The following is a 23,559-nucleotide window of genomic DNA, read 5'->3' as shown; positions in this document are numbered from 1 at the left end:
TTGACACATTTATTTGACAAATCAATAAATACAAAAGCAATATTATTTCCTTGATATAAATACACATTTACAGTAAAAAAGATGAAATAAATAAAGACTCTCTTAGTCACATACTGAGAGTAACATAGTGCTTCTGTTCACAACCATCAGTCACAGCTTCCAGTCCTCTAGCCGGGACTCGGGTCCTTCAGCCGGGACTCGGGTCCTTCAGCCAAGACTCGGGTCCTTCAGCCGGGACTCGGGTCCTTCAGCCAGGACTCGGGTCCTTCAGCCAAGACTCGGGTCCTTCAGCCAAGACTCGGGTTCTTCAGCCGGGACTCGGGTCCTTCAGCCGGGACCCGGGTTCTTCAGCCGGGACTCGGGTCCTGCCACCTGTCTCCTGGGCTGCGAGTATATTTGTGGCGTCGGCAAGTTCCTGTCTGAGAGCGGCTCAGTTCTGCCTGCCGCTGGCCGGGCAGATCCTGACGGAGCCGCCCAGGCGCTCCGGTCCGGTCTGCTGGGTCAAGGACTTGAGGAAACGAGGGTAGCAGTCCTTCTCCATCAGGGTGTAGATCTTGGCTTGGGCCAGGTCGAAACACGTCCGAGCGGGACTCTCCACGTTCTCCTGGATGAGGGCTTTGGTCACGTGGTCCAGGTTGACCTGTTCAAGGACAAGGAGTCAACGATCCAGCGCCTGAGCCCACAAAACAAGCCATCTCGCCGTACCTCCCGGGGAGCGTCCGTGCTGATGAACTCCTCGTAGATCCTCCTGGCCTTGGCGGACATCTTGGAGGGCTTGGTGGTCTTGTAGTCCTCACACGCCAAGTAGAAGGCGATGTTCTCCTCGCTGAACTCCGACACCAGGAAGGCTCGGAATAGGCACAACCCGTCTAGGAAGACCAAGAGGTTGCAGTTAGCATCTCACGGGCACATTCCGGGTCACCCGGACCCTCCCCAGCTACTTCCTCCAGCTCCTTTCGGGCCATACCGAGTCTTTTTGCTCGCCTACCGGTCAAGACGGCTGGTCTTTTTTTTTGTTTTGGTTTATAAAAATTCAATTTCTGAAAAGATGAGTGCAGGAAAGTTCCCAACATGAAGACTGAAGCAATCGATCATGTCTCAGAAGCAGCCAATGAGGCGTCGACTTTAAAGTCACATGACGCGGCACTTTTGAAGAAACTCACTTTTTCTGCACTTGCATTTTTTTCAAACTGAATTTTTTTTTTAGTTTTAACAAACCACATTTTTCATTCAATAAAGTTGTCAGCATAAAAAAAATCACTTCACAAAATGTATTTATTTATTTGTCTTTAAAATGTTTCAGTTATAGTTTCAGTTTCAGTTCATTGGGAACATGCATATGATACAATGTCCATATTTCATTACATTATATACCTATATACATATATTAGGGATGTCCGATAATGGCTTTTTGCCGACATCCGATATTCCGATATTGTCCAACTCTTTAATTACCGATACCGATATCAACCGATACCGATATCAACCGATATATACAGTCGTGGAATTAACACATTATTAGGGATGTCCGATAGCCGATATTATAGGCCGATAAATGCGTTAAAATGTAATATCGGTAATTATCGGTATCGTTTTTTTTAATTATCTGTATCGTTTTTTTATTTATTTTATTAAATCAACATAAAAAACACAAGATACACGTCTGAAAAGGAGTAGGCAGAAGCAGAGTTTATTTAATCCTACCCATTGCATACCATAGCTATTTTAATCCCCTTTTCCTTCTTCTCTGTAACAGAACCGTGAATAAATAAATAATACATAAATAATAGTAAGTCAACAAATATTAAATGCATCAAAAAAAGGGTTGAAGATGTTCATCGTAATTATTGTTCTGTGTACTTTGTCAACAATTAAGATGAAAATATTTTTTGGTTTGGTAATTCTTTAGTAATTTTTTAGTAATTTTTTTGGTAATTTTTTTAGTAATATTTTAGTAAAGTGTCTACAAATAGCAATTAAATGAGCTGTGCTTCTTCCTACTCCCTTTTGTTGCAAAGAGAAACTGTGAGTTGTGAATGAATGAATGTTCCAAGTAATTACAAATAATCAGTTAAATCAGTGGCCAAAATACAAACTAGGTTTACTTAATTTAAAAAAAAAAAAAAGATCATATTTGCTCACACGTTTTTTATTCGATGAAATTGTCGGCATAATTTGATGTAGATTAAAAAAAACAAAAAACTGTTTCAGTTATAGTTTCAGTTTCAGTTTATGTGGAACATACATCACATATTTACACTTGTTTCATTACAGCACGTATGAAAAGGAGTCGGCAGAAGCAGAGTTTATTTAATCCTACCCCTTTTCATACCGTAGCTATTTTAATCCCATTCCCTTGTTCTCTGTAACAGAACAGTGAATAAATAAATAATAAATAAATAATAGTAAGTCAACAAATATTAAATGCATAAAAAAAAGGGTTGAAGATGTTCATCGTAATTATTGTTCTGTGTACTTTGTCAACAATTAAGATGGAAATATTTTTTTGGTTTGGTAATTCTTTAGTAATTTTTTAGTAATTTTTTTGGTAATTTTTTAGTAATATTTTAGTAAATTGTCTACAAATAGCAATGAAAGGGTCCGGATTAAATGAGCTGTGCTTCTTCCTACTCCCTTTTGTTGCAAAGAGAAACTGTGAGTTGTGAATGAATGAATGTTCCAAGTAATTACAAATAATCAGTTAAATCAGTGGCCAAAATACAAACTAGGTTTAATTAATTAATTTTTTAAAAAAAAAACTCATATTTGCTCACACGTTTTTTATTCGATGAAATTGTCGGCATAATTTGATGTAGATTAAAAAAAAAAAAAGGTTTCAGTTTCAATTTATGTGGAACATACATCACATATTTACACTTGTTTCATTACAGCGCGTATGAAAAGGAGTCGGGAGAAGCAGAGTTTATTTAATCCTACCCCTTTTCATACCGTAGCTATTTTAATCCCCCTTTCCTTCTTCTCTGTAACAGAACCGTGAATAAATAAATAATAAATAAATAATAGTAAGTCAACAAATATTAAATGCATAAAAAAAGGGTTGAAGATGTTCATCATAATTATTGTTCTGTGTACTTTGTCAACAATTAAGATGAAAATATTTTTTGGTTTGGTAATTCTTTAGTAATTTTTTAGTAATTTTTTTGGTAATTTTTTAGTAATATTTTAGTAAATTGTCTACAAATAGCAATTAAATGAGCTGTGCTTCTTCCTACTCCCTTTTGTTGCAAAGAGAAACTGTGAGTTGTGAATGAATGAATGTTCCAAGTAATTACAAATAATCAGTTAAATCAGTGGCCAAAATACAAACTAATTAATTAAAAAAACCAAAAAAAAACTCATATTTGCTCACACGTTTTTTATTCGATGAAATTGTCGGCATAATTTGATGTAGATTAAAAAAAAAAAAAACTGTTTCAGTTTCAGTTTATGTGGAACATACATCACATATTTACACTTGTTTCATTACAGCACGTATGAAAAGGAGTCGGCAGAAGCAGAGTTTATTTAATCCTACCCCTTTTCATACCGTAGCTATTTTAATCCCATTTCCTTGTTCTCTGTAACAGAACAGTGAATAAATAAATAATACATAAATAATAGTAAGTCAACAAATATTAAATGCATAAAAAAAGGGTTGAAGATGTTCATCATAATTATTGTTCTGTGTACTTTGTCAACAATTAAGATGAAAATATTTTTTGGTTTGGTAATTTTTTAAGTACATTTTAAGAATTTTTTTTGTAATTATGTTTGTAATTTTTTAGTCATTTTTTTTGTCATTTTTTAGTAAATTGTCTACAAATAGCAATTAAAGGATCAGGATTAAATGAGATCTGCTTCTTCCTACTCCTTTTCAAACATGTTGCAAAGAGAAACTGGAAGTTGTAAATGAATGAATGTTCCAATTAATAAAATAATCAGTTAAATCACAGTCCAAAATACAAACTAGGTTTACTTTATTTTTTTTTTTCAAACGACCTCATTTTGCTCACATGTTTTTATTCGATGAAGTTGTCGGCATAATCTGAGGTAGATTTAAAAAAATAAAATAAAATAAAAATAAAAATACACAATAGTAAGTCAACAAATATTAAATACACAAAAAAATAATTCAAGATATTCATCATAATTATTGTTCTGTGTACTTTGTCAACAATTAGGATGCCAATCTTCTTTTTTTATTGTTATTTGTATAGTAAATTGTCTACAAATAGCAATTAAAGGGTCAGGATTAAATGAGATCTGCTTCTTCCTACTCCTTTTCGGCCATTTTGCAAAGAAAAACTGTAAATGTTGTAAACGAATGAATGTTCCAAGTAATTAAAATAATGAGTTAAATCACAGTCCAAAATACAAACTAGGTTTACATTATTTATTTTTTTCAAGCGATGAGGTTGTCGGCATAATTTGATGTAGATTTAAAAAAATACAATAAAAATAAAAATACATAATAGTAAGTCAACAAATATTAAATACATGAAAAAAGAATTCAAGATATTCATCATAATTATTGTTCTGTGTACTTTGTCAACAGTTAAGATGAAAATATTTTGTTGTTGTTGTTGTTATTTCTGTAGTAAATTGTCTACAAATAGCAATTAAAGAGACAAGCGGTAAAAAATGGATGGATGCTTCTTCCTACTCCTTTTCAAACATGTTGCAAAGAGAAACTGTGAGTTGTAAACGAATGAATGTTCCAAGTAATTCAAATAATCAGTTAAATAAGAGTCCAAAATACAAACTAGGTTTACTTTCATTTTTTTTAACGAGCTCATTTTGCTCACACGTTTTTATTCGACGTCGGCATAATTTGATGTAGATTAAAAAAACAAAACAAAAAAAAACAACTAAGGTCAAAAACTGGTGTTGAGAGTCCAACAACTAAGGTAAAAAACTGGTGTTGAGAGTCCAACAACTAATGTCAAAAACTGGTGTTGAGAGTCCAACAACTAAGGTCAAAAACTGGTGTTGAGAGTCCAACAACTAAGGTCAAAAACTGGTGTTGAGAGTCCAACAACTAATGTCAAAAACTGGTGTTGAGAGTCCAACAACTAAGGTCAAAAACTGGTGTTGAGAGTCCAACAACTAAGGTCAAAAACTGGTGTTGAGAGTCCAACAACCAAGATCAAAAACTGGTGTTGAGAGTCCAACAACTAAGGTCAAAAACTGGTGTTGAGAGTCCAACAACTAAGGTAAAAAAACTGGTGTTGAGAGTCCAACAACTAAGGTCAAAAACTGGTGTTGAGAGTCCAACAACCAAGATCAAAAACTGGTGTTGAGAGTCCAACAACTAAGGTCAAAAACTGGTGTTGAGAGTCCAACAACTAAGGTCAAAAACTGGTGTTGAGAGTCCAACAACTAAGGTCAAAAACTGCTGTTGAGAGTCCAACAACTAATGTCAAAAACTGGTGTTGAGAGTCCAACAACTAAGGTCAAAAACTGGTGTTGAGAGTCCAACAACTAAGGTAAAAACACTGGTGTTGAGAGTCCAACAACTAAGGTCAAAAACTGGTGTTGAGAGTCCAACAACTAAGGTAAAAAAACTGGTGTTGAGAGTCCAACAACTAAGGTCAAAAACTGGTGTTGAGAGTCCAACAACTAAGGTAAAAAAACTGGTGTTGAGAGTCCAACAACTAAGGTCAAAAACTGGTGTTGAGAGTCCAACAACTATGGTCAAAAACTGATGTTGAGAGTCCAACAACTAAGGTAAAAAATCTGGTGTTGAGAGTCCAACAACTAAGGTAAAAAAACTGGTGTTGAGAGTCCAACAACTAAGGTCAAAAACTGGTGTTGAGAGTCCAACAACTAAGGTCAAAAAAACTGGTGTTGAGAGTCAACAACTAATGTCAAAAAACTGGTGTTGAGAGTCCAACAACTAAGGTCAAAAACTGCTGTTGAGAGTCCAACAACTAAGGTCAAAAACTGGTGTTGAGAGTCCAACAACTAAGGTCAAAAAACTGGTGTGTAGAGTCCAACAACTAAGGTCAAAAACTGGTGTTGAGAGTCCAACAACTAAGGTCAAAATCTGGTGTTGAGAGTCCAACAACTAAGGTAAAAAAACTGGTGTTGAGAGTCCAACAACTAAGGTCAAAAACTGGTGTTGAGAGTCCAACAACTAAGGTAAAAAAACTGGTGTTGAGAGTCCAACAACTAAGGTAAAAAAACTGGTGTTGAGAGTCCAACAACTAAGGTCAAAAACTGCTGTTGAGAGTCCAACAACTAATGTCAAAAACTGGTGTTGAGAGTCCAACAACTAAGGTCAAAAACTGGTGTTGAGAGTCCAACAACTAAGGTAAAAAACTGGTGTTGAGAGTCCAACAACTAAGGTCAAAAACTGGTGTTGAGAGTCCAACAACTAAGGTAAAAAAACTGGTGTTGAGAGTCCAACAACTAAGGTCAAAAACTGGTGTTGAGAGTCCAACAACTAAGGTAAAAAAACTGGTGTTGAGAGTCCAACAACTAAGGTCAAAAACTGGTGTTGAGAGTCCAACAACTATGGTCAAAAACTGATGTTGAGAGTCCAACAACTAAGGTCAAAAATCTGGTGTTGAGAGTCCAACAACTAAGGTAAAAAAACTGGTGTTGAGAGTCCAACAACTAAGGTCAAAAACTGGTGTTGAGAGTCCAACAACTAAGGTAAAAAAAACTGGTGTTGAGAGTCAACAACTAATGTCAAAAAACTGGTGTTGAGAGTCCAACAACTAAGGTCAAAAACTGCTGTTGAGAGTCCAACAACTAAGGTCAAAAACTGGTGTTGAGAGTCCAACAACTAAGGTCAAAAAACTGGTGTGTAGAGTCCAACAACTAAGGTCAAAAACTGGTGTTGAGAGTCCAACAACTAAGGTCAAAATCTGGTGTTGAGAGTCCAACAACTAAGGTAAAAAAACTGGTGTTGAGAGTCCAACAACTAAGGTCAAAAACTGGTGTTGAGAGTCCAACAACTAAGGTAAAAAAACTGGTGTTGAGAGTCCAACAACTAAGGTAAAAAAAACTGGTGTTGAGAGTCCAACAACTAAGGTAAAAAAAACTGGTGTTGAGAGTCCAACAACTAAGGTCAAAAAACTGGTGTTGAGAGTCCAACAACTAAGGTAAAAAAACTGGTGTTTAGAGTCCAACAACTAAGGTAAAAAAACTGGTGTTGAGAGTCCAACAACTAAGGTCAAAAACTGGTGTTGAGAATCCAACAACTAAGGTAAAAAAAAATGGTGTTGAGAGTCCAACAACTAAGGTCAAAAACTGGTGTTGAGAGTCCAACAACTAAGGTAAAAAAACTGGTGTTGAGAGTCCAACAACTAAGGTCAAAAACTGGTGTTGAGAGTCCAACAACTAAGGTCAAAAACTGGTGTTGAGAGTCCAACAACTAAGGTCAAAAACTGGTGTTGAGAGTCCAACAACTAAGGTAAAAAAACTGGTGTTGAGAGTACAACAACTAAGGTCAAAAAACTGGTGTTGAGAGTCCAAAAACTAAGGTCAAAAACTGGAGTTGAGAGTCCAAAAACTAAGGTCAAAAACTGGTGTTGAGAGTCCAACAACTAAGGCCAAAATCTGGTGTTGAGAGTCCAACAACCAAGGTCAAAAAACTGGTGTTGAGTGTCCAACAACCAAGGTCAAAAACTGGTGTTGAGAGTCCAACAACTAAGGTCAAAAACTGGTGTTGAGAGTCCAACAACCAAGGTCAAAAACTGGTGTTGAGAGTCCAACAACTAAGGTCAAAAACTGGTGTTGAGAGTCCAACAACTAAGGTCAAAAACTGGTGTTGAGAGTCCTGTATTATGATGATAGTATATCTGATAGTATATATCTGTATCATGAATCAATTTAAGTGGACCCCGACTTAAACAAGTTGAAAAACTTATTGGGGTGTTACCATTTAGTGGTCAATTGTACGGAATATGTACTTCACTGTGCAACCTACTAATAAAAGTCTCAATCAATCAAAAAACAACTAAGGTCAAAAACTGGTGTTGAGAGTCCAACAACCAAGGTTGACTTACTGGGACTGCAGAGCATTTTGTCGAAGGAGTCCTTCCATTGCAGCCGCTCGTCCACGTGGAAGCTGCCAGAAGAAGAGCAAGAAGATGAGCTCCTCCATGTTTGGACTTAAGAAGGGGGGTGGTGGGGAGCGGGTCTCACCTGGGACTCTGCTGGCTCCTCCTGGGCTGCACCTGGTCCGACTTCTGCAGGAGACTCCCGAACAGAGCCTTCAGCTCCTTGGCCCTGAGAACACACACCTGTCAGATGGAGGAGGAGGAGGAGGAGGAGGAGGAGGACTCACCTCTCCAAGCAGGTGATGGGCAGCAGATCAAGTCCTCTGCACATGGTGAGACGTGGTGTGGTGGACTCTGCAGTACTCCCGTGGTGGACTCTGCAGTACTCCCGTGGATGCTTCTGTGACGCCTGTGTGGGGGCAAGAAGCTCTTTATAGGCCGGCCCCCGGCTGACATCACACATCTCAGCCAATCAGCAGAGACTTCCCCACATGGAGTCTGGCTGCAGTTTTCTCTGATTGTTCCACAGTCAGGAAGGGAGGACTGTCGTCTTCTTCTGCCAGTGCGGAACATTCTGTGATGTACAACAACCATTTCAACTCCTTGCGGGTAAAATAGGATTTGTGTGTCGGACAGTAGAACCCCTCATCAATCAATCAATCAATCAATGTTTATTTATATAGCCCTAAATCATAAGTGTCTCAAAGGGCCGCACAAGCCACAATGACATCCTCGGTACAGAGCCCACATACGGGCAAGGAAAAACACACCCCAGTGGGACGTCGATGTGAATGACTATGAGAAACCTTGGAGAGGACCGCATATGTGGGTCATCTCCTCCCCCCTCTAGGGGAGACCGAAAGCAATGGATGTCGAGTGGGTCTGACATAATATTGTGAAAGTCCAGTCCATAGGGGATCTAACATAATAGTGAGAGTCCAGTCCATAGTGGATCTAACATGATAGAGAGAGTCCAGTCCATAGTGGATCTAACATAATAGTGTGAGAGTCCAGTCCATAGTGGATCTAACATAATAGTGTGAGAGTCCAGTCCATAGTGGATCTAACATAATAGTGTGAGAGTCCAGTCCATAGTGGATCTAACATAATAGTGAGAGTCCAGTCCATAGTGGATCTAACATAATAGTGTGAGAGTCCAGTCCATAGTGGATCTAACATAATAGTGTGAGAGTCCAGTCCATAGTGGATCTAACATAATAGTGAGAGTCCAGTCCATAGTGGATCTAACATAATAGTGTGAGAGTCCAGTCCATAGTGGATCTAACGTAATAGTGAGTGTCCAGTCCATAGTGGATCTAAAATAATAGTGTGAGAGTCCAGTCCATAGTGGATCTAGCATAATAGTGAGAGTCCAGTACATAGTGGATCTAACATAATAGTGAGAGTCCAGTCCATAGAGGATCTAACATAATAGTGTGAGAGTCCAGTCCATAGTGGATCTAACATAGTAGTGAGAGTCCAGTCCATAGTGGATCTAACATAGTAGTGAGAGAGTCCAGTCCATAGTGGATCTAACATAATAGTGTGAGAGTCCAGTCCATAGTGGATCTAACATAATAGTGTGAGAGTCCAGTCCATAGTGGATCTAACATAATAGTGAGAGTCCAGTCCATAGTGTATCTAACATAATAGTGTGAGAGTCCAGTCCATAGGGGATCTAACATAATAGTGTGAGAGTCCAGTCCATAGTGGATCTAACATAATAGTGAGAGTCCAGTCCATAGTGGATCTAACATAATATTGTGAGAGTCCAGTCCATAGTGGATCTAACATAGTAGTGAGAGTCCAGTCCATAGTGGATCTAACATAATAGTGTGAGAGTCCAGTCCATAGTGGATCTAACATAGTAGTGAGAGTCCAGTCCAAAGTGGATCTAACATAATAGTGTGAGAGTCCAGTCCATAGTGGGGCAAGCGGGAAACCATCCCGAGCGGAGACGGGCCAGCAGCGCAGAGATGTCCCCAACCGATGCACAGGCTAGCGGTACACCCGGGGTCCCGACTCGGGACAGCCAGCACTTCATCCATGGCCACCGGACCTGTGTCCCCCCCCTCCACAAGGGAGAGGGGGGCAGAGGAGAAAAGAAAAGAAACGGCAGAAACTTTTCCCATTGCACAAACTTTTCCATTTTACAAACTTTTCTATTGTACACACTTTTCCATTGTACGAGCTTTTTCATTATGCAAATTTTCCTATTGTAAAACCTTCACGTCGTACCAGCTAACCATTGTACGCACTTTTCCATTGTACAAACTTTTCCGTTCTACAAGCTTTTACATCCTACCAACTTTTTCATTGCACAAACTTTTCAATTGTACAGCATTTTCCATCGTACAAACTTTTTCCATTGCACAAACATTTCCATTGTACAAACTTTTTCATTGGACAAACTTTTCCATTGTGCAAACTTTTCCAACATCCAAATTGTTTCCATTGTACAAACTTTACCATTGCACAAACTTTTCCATCATACAAACTTTTCCATTGTACACACTTTTCCGTTGCACAAACTTTTCCATTGTATGAACTTTTTCATTATGCAAATGTCCCTATTGTACAAACTTTTCCATTGTACAAACTTTTCCATTGCACAAACTTTCCCATTGTATTAACTTTTTCATTATGCAAATTTTCCTATTGTACAAACTTTCCCGTCGTACCAGCTAACCATTGTACGCACTTTTCCATTGTACAAACTTTTCCATTGTACAAACTTTTCCATCGTACCAAATTTTCCATTTTACGAGCTTTTTCATTATGAAAATGTTCCTATCGTACGAACTTTCCCTACGTACCAGCTAACCATTTTACGCACTTTTCCATTGTACAAACTTTTCCACCGTACACACTTTTCCATTGTACAAACTTTTTCCATTGCACACACTTTTCCATTTTACGAGCTTTTTCATTATGCAAATGTTCCTATTGTACGAACTTTCCCGTCGTACCAGCTAACGATTGTACGCACTTTACCATTGCACAAACTTTTCCACCGAACAAACTTTTCCATTGCACAAACTTTTCCATTGTATGTACTTTTTTATTATGCAAATTTCCCTATTGTACAAACTTTTCCATTGTACAAACTTTTCCATTGCACAAACTTTCCCATTGTATTAACTTTTTCATTATGCAAATGTTCCTATTGTACGAACTTTCCCGTCGTACCAGCTAGCGATTGTACGCACTTTACCATTGCACAAACTTTTCCACCGTACAAACTTTTCCATTGTACACACTTTTCCATTGCACAAACTTTTCCATTGTATGAACTTTTTATTATGCAAATTTCCCTATTGTACAAACTTTTCCATTGTACAAACTTTTCCATTGCACAAACTTTCCCTACGTACCAGCTAACCATTGTACGCACTTTTCCATTGTACAAACTTTTCCACCGTACAAACTTTTCCATTGTACAAACTTTTCCATTGCACAAACTTTTCCATTGTACAAACAAACCAGGGACCATGAATAATTGCATTAAACAAATAACTTTACTAATATCACATGTGACGTCATCATTATTCAACCAGGGACCATGAATAATTGCAATAATATCACATGAGATGTCATCATTATTCATGAATAATTGCAATAATATCACATGTGATGTCATCATTATTCATGAATAATTGCAATAATATCACATGTGATGTCATCATTATTCCACCAGGGACCATGAATAATTGCATTAAACAAATAACTTTACTAATATCACATGTGATGTCGTCATTATTCAAATAGGAACCATGAATAATTGCAATTAACAAATAACTTTACTAATATCACATGTGATGTCATCATTATTCCACCAGGGACCATGAATAATTGCAATAAACGCTCCTGTCTACTCACAACCCGCCCACTCTGGGTGGTCATTTCTTTTTATAGACTGAATGTTTGAGATGAAAATAAAATTAGCAGGAAGTTCCTCAGTGAGTTGACAGGAAAGGAAGATTTGGGGAAGCGGAGGAGGACGACTCATTAAGAGCTGCTTTCCTTAGCAGACACAATCACTCTTCCCAGTCATGCTTCTTCTACGGAAACCTCACTTTTTCCACATTGTGTTATGTAACAGCCTTATAAATGCATGTTTGTCCTTCTAAATTCTACACACAATAACCCATAATGACAAAAAAACGTTTTTTTTAAAAAATGTTTTGCAAATGTATTAAAACAACAACAAAAATACAATATTGTATTAATTACATATTGTTATGAAATACTTATGTGATTTAAAAAATAAATAAATAAATAAATAAATAAATAAATATATATATATATATATATATATATATATATATATATATTAATGTTGCACCAAAAAAATAATAAATCACATTATCATTATGGGGTATTGTGTGCAGGATTTTGGGGACTAAAATAAATGTATTCCATTTTGGAATAAGGCTGTAACGTAAGCAAATGTGTAAAAAAGAGACGCACTGTGAAGACGTTCCAGATTATTTGAATGCATGAGGAGTCAAAGTAGTTCTCAAACAAATATCAGCTCCTTCTACTTTAAGGAAGAATGTTTTTCTACTCAGAGTTTGAACAAAACACACTGCACACAAGTGGTGTACTGAATGTAATAACCATTATTTTCATAGTCAATTAGTCAGTTTGTCGATTAGTCGACCACTCAATCGATTATTACTTATTTATCCACTTATTATTATTTTTCATTTTTTCACTGTACACGTTTGAGTTTGACGTCGAGTCTGTGACTTGGTTTTAACACGTTTTTAAAACCTTTTATAGTATATTTTAAAAAAACTAAATAAAGATAAATTACTGGGAAAGGACTGGTCCCAATTTAGTCCACAAATATGTCAACACTGCCAAAAACAGACTTAAAGAGCACCATGTCCTGTTTTGGACATAATCATTTTTTACAGTGTAAACATGAACATTCCTGGCAATCAATTGATATAACATTAATCAGGCCATTCATCGATAGTAAGAACTCGTTGTCAATTAAGTTTTATAATCAACTTGACGTGCATTTAAAAATTGTTCCTGCCTGAAATTCTGACAATAAAATGTGTCAAATTATTGTAGTGTTTTTTTTAAGGTATATTTGAAATTCTGCATGCAAGTAATTAGAAATAAATGTTCTTACATGTTGTTTAACACTCATGTGAAACAAAGACAGTTTCGTGAGTGATTTTTCGATTAGTCGACCAGTCAATCGATTATTGCTTATTAATCCACTGTACACTATTATTATTATTATTATTATTATTATTATTTATTTATTTATTTTTTCACTGTACAAGTTTGAGTTTGACGTCCAGTCCGTGACTCAGTTTTAACATGTTTTAAAACCTTTTAAAGTCAATTTTATTGTGACAAAACAAAGATGAATTACTGGGAAGGGAATGGTCCTACTTTAGTCCACAAATATGTCAACACTGCCAAAAACAAACTTAAAGAGCACCATGTCAGATTGGTCACTGACAGTTTTGGTTATGTTTTAGTTTGACCTCTGTTTGTGTTACTTCCTGTCAGCGCTTTTATTTTTGTTCAGTTTCCTGCTTGCCTCCCTTAGCGCTGTTCCCCTCAGCTGCGACTGATTGGCACCTGGCCACACCTGGTGTCAATCATTCGGCTGCTATTTATACCTGCCTTGCCCTCCAGTCAGTGCTGGAGTATTGTTTGCTGTATGCTGTGGACTGCCTGTTTCTTGAATGCTGTGAGCTATTCCCTGGATCCTGACTCCTGTCCCTGTTGGCTGTTTCCTGGTTTCTGGTTTGTGCTTTCCTTGCTTATTTTTAACATTAAAACCATGTTTTCTTGTACCAAACCTGTCATCTCTGCATCTTGGGGTTCGTCACCACCACTTCATGACAGAATACTCCAGCCAAATACGAACCCCGCGGAGATTTCTATGGCGGAGAGGCTGGAGTATTGTTTGCTGTATGCTGTGGACTGCCTGTTTCTTGAATGCTGTGAGCTATTCCCTGGATCCTGACTCCTGTCCCTGTTGGCTGTTTCCTGGTTTCTGGTTCGTGGTTTCCTTGCTTATTTTTTACCTTAAAACCATGTTTTCTTGTACCAAGCCTGTCATCTCTGCATCTTGGGGTTCGTCACCACCACTTCATGACCATACTTGCCAACCCTCCCGTTTTTAGCGCTTCTCCCGACAACCTCCCGGCAGAGATTTTCTCCCGACAAACTCCCGGTATTTAGCCGGAGCTGGAGGCCACGCCCCCTCCAGCTCAATGCGGACCTGAGTGGGGACAGCCTGTTCTCACGTCCGCTTTCCCACAATATAAACAGCTTGCCTGCCCAATGACGTCATAACATCTAGGGCTTTTAGAGAGTAGAGTGCACAACTGCGCACACAACAAGGAGACGAAGCAGAAGAACGAGGAAATTACAGACATGGCGACGCCGTCGACGAGCAAGATGAAGAAATACGCTTGCAAGTTCCAAAACGAATGGAAACAAGAATTTCAGTTCATCCAGGACAGTTCGAAGGGGAAGGTGTATGTATGTTGCCTGTAAATATGTAGAAAAGACTTCTCCATTGAACACGGTGGCCGAAATGATATACTCATCATGAACGGAGAAGTTAAACAGGACAATACTGCCATCTAATGGATAGCCACCGGAACACTGAAATTCAAGTATTTCTTTTGTGTAAATAAAATAGACGTATATATATATATATATATATATATGAAATATATATGAAATACTCGAGTTGGTGAATTCTAGCTGTAAATAACCACGCCCCCAACCACGCCCCCCCCCCACCCCCGACCAAGCCCCCCCCACCCTACCCCCCACCTCCCGATATTGGAGGTCTCAAGGTTGGCAAGTATGTTCATGACAGCAATCAATCGATTAACATTTATCAGGCCACTCATCGATAGTAAGAAATCTTTGTCTAATAACCCAACATTGAGTTATCACAACTCAAGTTTTGTTAGTTAAATAATTCAACCCAAAAGTTGGGTTGAAAAATGTAACCCAAAATGTTGAGTAAAAATAACCCAAATAAGGGGTTCGTCCTTTTCTGAACCAGCAGTTGGGTTTGGTTATTTTTTAACCCATGTTTGTCCTACTACATAAACCAAAAATAAAACCAATAAATACATATTTTCTACCATCATTTTCCATTTTCATACGCAAAATAAAAGGTAGGATGCAGGATAAAGTATTATTGTCATCTAATCAATGCTTTTTTCCCGCGGAGTCTGAATTGATCGGCAAGTGTGCAATAATTATAGGTGCCCTGTACGTCGTACTTTGGCCAAGGAGCGTTTCTAGGTCTTATAGGGGACTTATTGGTCGGAGGAACACGACCTGAGCATTCGGACTGCAGTCGGGTCGGTTTTATAGATTGTTTAGAGCAGGGCAATTCGACAATGTACCTAAGGTGCATGTTTTGCACTACAGTACCCGGAAGAAACCTCTGCAGGCGAGTGGAGATCTGATGCCGACTCCACACAGAGCTGTCACACCTGGAACCATCCAACGCAACCCAAAGTGCTTCGAGTCTATTTTCAGATGAAAGTGACCAAATATCGAACAAAGATTAAGCTTATTGCTTTTGTCTGGTCTTTGGTCTAATTTGAGGCGGTGATACAAAATAGAACTTTGCATGCAAGAAACAAAGAACACATTCTCAACGTTCTCCGCCTAAATATATCCCCCTTGTCTCAGTCTAAGAACCGAGTCCTCATTCAAGTGCAAACTTTTAGGACATCAATAGCCGGCAAGAGTGATTATTAAACAGATATTTCTGAGAGAGTTTACAGTTTTTAAAAAGCCTTCCAAAATAAGGGTGATTGCACAATCTTTGTTTGGGTCGCAACCTCTGTCTTCCACTACGGAGAGACCGTGACTTCTCGCCCGGAAAAGGGTGGAGTGCCATCTCCGGGTTGGGGAAGAGATCTTGCCCCAAATGGAAGAGTTCAAGTACCTGGGAGTCTTGTTCACGAGTGAGGGAAGAGTGGATGGTGAGATGGAGAGGCGGATCGGTGCGGCGTCTTCAGTAATGCGGACGCTGTATCGATCTGTTGTGGTGAAGAAGGAGCTGAGCCGGAAGGCAAAGCTCTCAATTAACCGGTCAATCTATGTGCTCATCCCCACCTATGGTCATGAGCTTTGGGTTATGACCGAAAGGAGAAGATCACGGGTACAAGCAGCCCAAATGAGTTTCCTCCGCCGGGATAGGGTGAGAAGCTCTGCCTTCCGGGAGGAGCTCAAAGTAAAGCCGCTGCTCCTCCACATGGAGAGGAGCCAGATGAGGTGGTTCAGGCATCTGGTCAGGATGCCACCTGAACGCCTCCCTAGGGGGGTGTTTAGGGCACGTCCGACCGGTAGGAGGCCACGGGGAAGACCCAGGACACGTTGGGAAGACTATGTCTCCCGGCTGGCCTGGGAACGCCTCGGGATCCCCCGGGAGGAGATGGACGAAGTGGCTGGGGAGAGGGAAGTCTGGGCTTCCCTGCTTAGGCTGCGACCTCGGATAAGCGGAAGAAGATGGATGGATAGATGGATTTTACAGTTTTTAAAAAGCCTTCCAAAATAGGGGTGATTGCACAATCTTTGTTTGTGTCGCAACCTCTGTCTTCCCACTACGGAAAGACCGTGACTTCTTCCTGTCGCTCTCTGTCAGAAACTTCAATAGATAGCCCGCCTTGTTTCTGGAAGGGTCCTTCAAATCTGGGAAGTATACTGAGGAATTCCCACATAGTCACCCTTATTTCCCCGCTGACGCGGCCCCCAGCCTCCGATCTGGACGGCGTCCAAGGCGACAGCAGTTTTCCTCCTCTGCTTCCTGCCTTCCACCACCCCTCTCTCCGCACATGTCTGGTCACGTGTCCGTGCTTCACGTTCGATCACAACAGACACTTTTTATTAGCTCTCCTTCAGCTTTGCCAAGCACGCATGCACATCTTCATGTCCAGTGCCAGAGGCGTACCATCTGGCCTGCGGACAGAGAAGCCGTGGTTTTGCATATTCAGCCGGCGGTCCGTCTCGCGGAACAGGTGGAGGCCGACCTGATGCATGACAACGAAGAAGCCCGGCTGGTCACATGATCCTATCTGCGCGTTATCAAATGTCAGCGGGACATCAAACATCAACCAAATCAATGTTAAGCAGCAATCGTTGGATTAATTATTCCGAGGAAGACGTTTCCAAAGAATACCCTGCAGGGGACTAATAAGTCTGGACTCGCTGGCACGGACACAAACAAGGCCAGCCAGCAGGATGTGTGACACCCAGCTAATTGGGTACATTGCCAGAGAAAACTGAATCACGCCCCTCCGTACCGCTAATGCGCCCACCTTTATTCTGAAATACAGCCGACACAATGGGTCGAGCGCGGAGCAGAAGGCGGCGGTAATCAAGACACGCGTGTCACCTCGGAGTGATGAGGGCGCCGGCGTCTCCTTCATATTTACGATGTTATAGCGTTCATTAGACCGACTTGCACAACGCTGTGATGTAACGTCGTGTTCTTTTCAAGGCAAGGATGGAATACGGTTCCGGGCTGGGTACATTGGGCTAATTGTTCCACATGCAGTCATTCTGGCTATGTGGAACAATGGAACCGGGAGAAAAACCCTGTTTTAACATACCAGTGATTGATGACACCTAAAGATTCACAGTAAATAGATGTGATCAAAATAGTATCAATCACACGGATTATTCCCCAGACATTTTGAGAGATAATGAGCAAGGAACCACGGATCCCTTCCCCATCAACAACAATGCTAACCAAGCAGACTTTGTGAGAGACAACGATTACTTTACGAATAATAATAATCATTTACAAATTCCTCTTTACGCGAACCTTTCGATTGGTCACATCTACTCTTAGACTTCACATCTAGTCTTCGACTTAGATCGGTCACATCTAGTCTTAGACTTAGATTGGTCACATCTAGTCCTAGATTTAGATTGGTCACATCTAGTCTTAGACTTAGATTGGTCACATCTAGTCCTAGATTTAGATTGGTCACATCTAGTCTTAGACTTCACATCTAGTCTTCGACTTAGATCGGTCACATCTAGCTTGGTCACATCTAGTCTTAGATTGGTCACATCTAGTGTTAGACTTAGATTGGTCACATCTAGTGTTAGACTTGGATTAGTCACATCTAGTGTTAGACTTAGATCGGTCACATCTAGTCTTAGACGTACATTGGTCACATCTAGTTTTACACTTAGATCGGTCACATCTAGTTTTAAGCTTAGTTTGGAGATCTAGTCTTGGACTTAGATTGGTCACATCTAGTCTCTGACTTAGATTGTTACATTTAGTCTTAGACTTAGATTGGTCACATCTAGTCTTAGACTTCACATCTAGTCTTAGACTTAGATCGGTCACATCTAGTCTTAGACTTAGATTGGTCACATCTAGTCTTAGACTTAGATTGGTCACATCTAGTCTTCGACTTAGATTGGTCACATCTAGTCTTAGACTTAGATTGGTCACATCTAGTCTTAGACTTAGTTTGGTCACATTTAGTGTTAGACTTGGATTGGTCACATCTAGTGTTAGACTTAGATTGGTCACATTTAGTCTTCGACTTAGATCGGTCACATCTAGTCTTAGACGTACATTGGTCACATCTAGTTTTACACTTAGATTGGAGATCTAGTCTTGGACTTAGATTGGTCACATCTAGTCTTAGACTTAGATTGTTACATTTAGTCTTAGACTTAGATTGGTCACATCTAGTCCTCGATTTAGATTGGTCACATCTAGTCTTAGACTTCACATCTAGTCTTAGATTTAGATCGGTCACATCTAGTCTTAGACTTAGATTGGTCACATCTAGTCTTAGACTTAGATTGGTCACATCTAGTCTTAGACTTAGGTTGGTCACATCTAGTCTTAGACTTAGATTGGTCACATCTAGTCCTAGATTTAGATTGGTCACATCTAGTCTTAGACTTCACATCTAGTCTTAGACTTAGATCGGTCACCTCTAGTCTTCGACTTAGATTGGTCACATCTAGTCTTAGACTTAGATTGGTCACATCTAGTCTTAGACTTAGATTGGTCACATCTAGTCCTAGATTTAGATTGGTCACATCTAGTCTTAGACTTCACATCTAGTCTTAGACTTAGATCGGTCACATCTAGTCTTAGACTTAGATTGGTCACATCTAGTCTTAGACTTAGATTGGTCACATCTAGTCCTAGATTTAGATTGGTCACATCTAGTCTTAGACTTAGATTGGTCACATCTAGTCTTAGACTTGGATTGGTCACATCTAGTGTTAGACTTAGATTGGTCACATCTAGTGTTAGACTTAGATTGGTCACATATTGTCTTCGACTTAGATCGGTCACATCTAGTCTTAGACGTACATTGGTCACATCTAGTTTTACACTTAGATTGGTCACATCTAGTTTTAAGCTTAGATTGGAGATCTAGTCTTGGACTTAGATTGGTCACATCTAGTCTTAGACTTAGATTGTTACATTTAGTCTTAGACTTAGATTGGTCACATCTAGTCTTAAACTTCACATCTAGTCTTAGACTTAGATCGGTCACATCTAGTCTTAGACTTAGATTGGTCACATCTAGTCTTAGACTTAGATTGGTCACATCTAGTCTTAGACTTAGGTTGGTCACATCTAGTCTTAGACTTAGATTGGTCACATCTAGTCTTAGACTTAGATTGGTCACATCTAGTTTTAAGCTTAGATTGGAGATCTAGTCTTAGATTTAGATTGGTCACATCTAGTCTTAGACTTAGATTGGTCACATCTAGTCTTAGACTTAGATTGGTCACATCTAGTCTTAGACTTAGATTGGTCACATCTAGTCTTAGACTTAGATTGGTCACATCTAGTCTTAGACTTAGATTGGTCACATCTAGTCTTAGACTTAGGTTGGTCACATCTAGTCTTAGACTTAGATTGGTCACATCTAGTCTTAGACTTAGATTGGTCACATCTAGTTTTAAGCTTAGATTGGAGATCTAGTCTTAGATTTAGATTGGTCACATCTAGTCTTAGACTTAGATTGGTCACATCTAGTCTTAGACTTAGATTGGTCACATCTAGTCTTAGACTTAGATTGGTCACATCTAGTCTTAGACTTAGGTTGGTCAAATCTAGTCTTAGATTTAGATTGGTCACATCTAGTCTTAGACTTAGATTGGTCACATCTAGTCTTAGACTTAGATTGGTCACATCTTGTCTTAGACTTCGATTGGTCACATCTAGTCTTAGACTTAGATTGGTCACATCTAGTCTTAGACTTAGATTGGTCACATCTAGTCTTAGACTTAGATTGGTCACATCTAGTCTTAGACTTAGATTGGTCACATCTAGTCTTAGACTTAGGTTGGTCACATCTAGTCTTAGACTTAGATTGGTCACATCTAGTCTTAGACTTAGATTGGTCACATCTAGTTTTAAGCTTAGATTGGAGATCTAGTCTTAGATTTAGATTGGTCACATCTAGTCTTAGACTTAGATTGGTCACATCTAGTCTTAGACTTAGATTGGTCACATCTAGTCTTAGACTTAGATTGGTCACATCTAGTCTTAGACTTAGATTGGTCACATCTAGTCTTAGATTTAGATTGGTCACATCTAGTCTTAGACTTAGATCGGTCACATCTAGTCTTAGACTTAGATTGGTCACATCTTGTCTTAGACTTCGATTGCTCACATCCGCCGTTTTGTGCCCGGCAGCACAGCGATTGTTGTCGGGCAGATTACTGCCCGCAGCTACTGTGCTACTTTTCTTTCCTTTTTTGTAACCTTTTTACAACAATTTTCTACTTTTGCTGGCTCTGTCTGCGTTAGCACTTACAATAACAATATCACTCATATTTTGTTCATTTTCAGGTTACGACGTGTAAATGGAGTATTGTTGGCACTTTTTAAAATAGTCTGTTTTCAGAGAGTATAATGAGAGGACCCTCCATCTGTTGACTCAATTGTTAGATATTTATTTACCATTTAGAATGCATACAAACCATACGTGTTCTTCTCTTACATAAGGATTGTGAATGATGAACAGCACATCTCTTTACAATGTTTGCATATTTCCAGTATGACTGCCCTAATAATATGGTCAGAGTGCAGAAGTGTTACATAGGTGGGTCCAGGTCACTGGGGGGAGCATTCTGTTTTGTCAAAGAAACGTGTGTTGACAAACATTTACTTTCACTATGTGCAGTCCCAGTCCACTTGCACCAGGGCCGGGTGATGCGGTAACCAAGACGCTCCAGCAGAGGGAGCTGTTACCAATGGCAGTTTTAAGCCTGCTGGACCTGTTCAAAGTCTGCAAGCACATCAAGTCATATATATATATATATATATATATATGTGTATATATATATATATTTTTTTTTTGCTTGGCAACGCTCAAGTGTAAAAATGGAGACCCGGAGCTCTTCTTAGAAACAAGCCCTGTGCCTGCGGGTAATTAGACGGTGTGGTCATGCTCACAGCGTGCTCAGGCTGATGCGTGGAGTACAATCCTACGTGGTCTGACTCACGTCTTCTAGTCACCCCTAAGACAGTGCATTAGGTACACCTTTCCCACCGAGGTCGGTGCACAGAAAAACTTGTTTTGTCATATCTTCTCACAGCAATACCAAGGATGGTAGAATCTTGTTGTTTTCACATATTTGCAAAGCGTATCTTGAGGCAAAAAGACGAAAGAATGTGTAAAAAAAACCCCGATTAAGGTCCCATTAAAAGCATGTCAGAAAGCCAAATGTATCAAAAGATAAAGAAATAAATCGACACCTGCAGAAAAATCTGTTTGTTATGAACCTTCCTGACCTGGTTCTCCCATTCAGGCCTCCAGTAGAACTTGGGATGTGGTTCAGGGCTGGCCACCAGAAGCCACCGGTCCTGAGTTTATGGTTACTGTTGTAAAGTCCACCTCAGAGACGTCAAGGACCATCCCGCCATGCATCCATCCAGGTTCTACCACTTCTCCAAGCCCTACCATGGAGTATCAGTCCTAGCAGGGAGGCCCAGACTGCATGGCCTCTGGCCACCTTTTCCAGTTGCTACAACGAGCTTAGTCAAACATGCCGTGCACTACTCTACTTGAAATTGCTGTCCATATTAACGATAAAGACAGTAGTGAATATTTTGCTTTTTGCCCCTCTAGACGAGTGGTTGTCAAACTTTGTTCACCAGATAACACTTGGCTCTTCAAGTACCAACATACTGACAACATTAAAGGCCTACTGAAATGATTTTTTATTTATTTAAACGGGAATAGCAGATCCATTCTATGTGTCATACTTGATCATTTCGCGATATTGCCATATTTTTGCTGAAAGGATTTAATAGAGAAAATTTACGATAAAGTTCGCAACTTTTGCTCGCTGATAAAAAAAAAAGCCTTGCCTGTACCGGAAGTAGCGTGACGTCACAGGAGCTAGTATTCCTCACAATTCCCCGTTGTTTACAATGGAGCGAGAGAGATTCGGACCGAGAAAGTGATGATTACCCCATTAATTTGAGCGAGGATGAAAGATTCGTAGATGAGGAACGTTACAGTGAAGGACTTGAGAGACAGTGATGGACGTATCTTTTTTCGCTCTGACCGTAACTTAGGTACAAGCTGGCTCATTGGATTCCACACTCTCCTTTTTTTATTGTGGATCACGGATTTGTATTTTAAACCACCTCGGATACTATATCCTCTTGAAAATGAGAGTCGAGAACGCAAAATGGACATTCGGTGCCTTTTATCTCCACGACAATACATCGGCGAAATGCTTTAGCTACGAGCTAACGTGATAGCATCGTGCTTTAACTGCATATAGAAACAAAAAAAATAAAGGATAGAAGGAAGGATAGATAGAAAATCAACAATACTATTAAACCGTGGACATGTAAATACACGGTTAATGCTTTCCAGGCTGGCGAAGGTTAACAATGCTGTGCTAACGACGCCATTGAAGCTAACTTAGCAACTTAGCAACGGGACCTCACAGAGCTATGCTAAAAACATTAGCTCTCCACCTACGCCAGCCAGCCCTCATCTACTCATCAACACCCGTGCTCACCTGCGTTCCAGCGATCGGCAGAAGGACGAAGGACTTCACCCGATGCGTTTGGCGGCCCGGAGACGTAGGAAGTCAAGGTGAGGTGGCGGCTAGCGCGGCTAGCGCGGCTAGCGCGGCTAGCGCGGCTAGCGCTCCAACAAAGTCCTCCTGGTTGTGTTGCTGTAGTCCGCTGCTAATACACCGATCCCACCTACAACTGTCTTCTTTGCAGCCTTCATTGCAAAATATGTCCAAAATACTGTGGAATTATGAAATGAAAACAGAGCTTTTTGTAAAGGATTCTACGGGGTACCATAACTTCCGTTACTCTGACTTCGTCACGCGCATACGTCATCATACCGCGACGTTTCAGCCGGATATTTCCCGGGAAGTTTTAAAAGTCACTTTATAAGTTAACCCGGCCGTATTGGCATGTGTTGCAATGTTAAGATTTCATCATTGATATATAAACTATCAGACTGCGTGGTCGGTAGTAGTAGGTTTCAGTAGGCCTTTAAGACCT

The 23,559-nt window shown here is 39.7% G+C and overlaps 1 protein-coding gene across 5 annotated transcripts; it reads right to left on the bottom strand.

The window, feature by feature from the left end:
* On the bottom strand, positions 1 to 23,350 carry LOC133649604 (regulator of G-protein signaling 5-like). 5 transcript variants are annotated; one of them, XM_062046218.1, is made up of 6 exons: positions 23,058 to 23,350; positions 8,297 to 8,583; positions 8,155 to 8,238; positions 8,016 to 8,077; positions 706 to 869; positions 1 to 640 (listed from the first exon to the last, which is right to left on the bottom strand). In XM_062046218.1, the coding sequence occupies exons 2-6, from the start codon at positions 8,470 to 8,472 to the stop codon at positions 431 to 433; spliced, it is 696 nt and encodes a 231-aa protein (XP_061902202.1). In that variant the 5' UTR covers positions 8,473 to 8,583; positions 23,058 to 23,350; the 3' UTR covers positions 1 to 430. The 5 variants fall into 5 exon arrangements, with proteins under 5 accessions (XP_061902202.1, XP_061902205.1, XP_061902206.1 ...); XM_062046221.1 differs by having other exon boundaries at positions 8,297 to 8,418; XM_062046222.1 differs by lacking the exon at positions 23,058 to 23,350 and adding an exon at positions 21,814 to 21,946 and having other exon boundaries at positions 8,297 to 8,418.
* Between the last annotated feature and the right edge of the window lie 209 nt (positions 23,351 to 23,559).

This window comes from Entelurus aequoreus, linkage group LG05, assembly GCF_033978785.1.
Source record: "Entelurus aequoreus isolate RoL-2023_Sb linkage group LG05, RoL_Eaeq_v1.1, whole genome shotgun sequence".
Taxonomy (NCBI): Eukaryota; Metazoa; Chordata; class Actinopteri; order Syngnathiformes; family Syngnathidae; genus Entelurus; species Entelurus aequoreus.
This window is presented reverse-complemented; position numbering and strand designations above follow the sequence as displayed.

Excerpts from the sequence above, each read along its gene's own strand:
- LOC133649604 (XM_062046218.1), bottom strand. The coding sequence starts at position 8,472 with ATGTGTGATGTCAGCCGGGGGCCGGCCTATAAAGAGCTTCTTGCCCCC. Across the intron at positions 8,078-8,154 it reads AGGAGCCAGCAGAGTCCCAG|CTTCCACGTGGACGAGCGGC; the intron begins GTGAGACCCGCT and ends TTCTTCTGGCAG. Across the intron at positions 641-705 it reads GCACGGACGCTCCCCGGGAG|GTCAACCTGGACCACGTGAC; the intron begins GTACGGCGAGAT and ends GTCCTTGAACAG.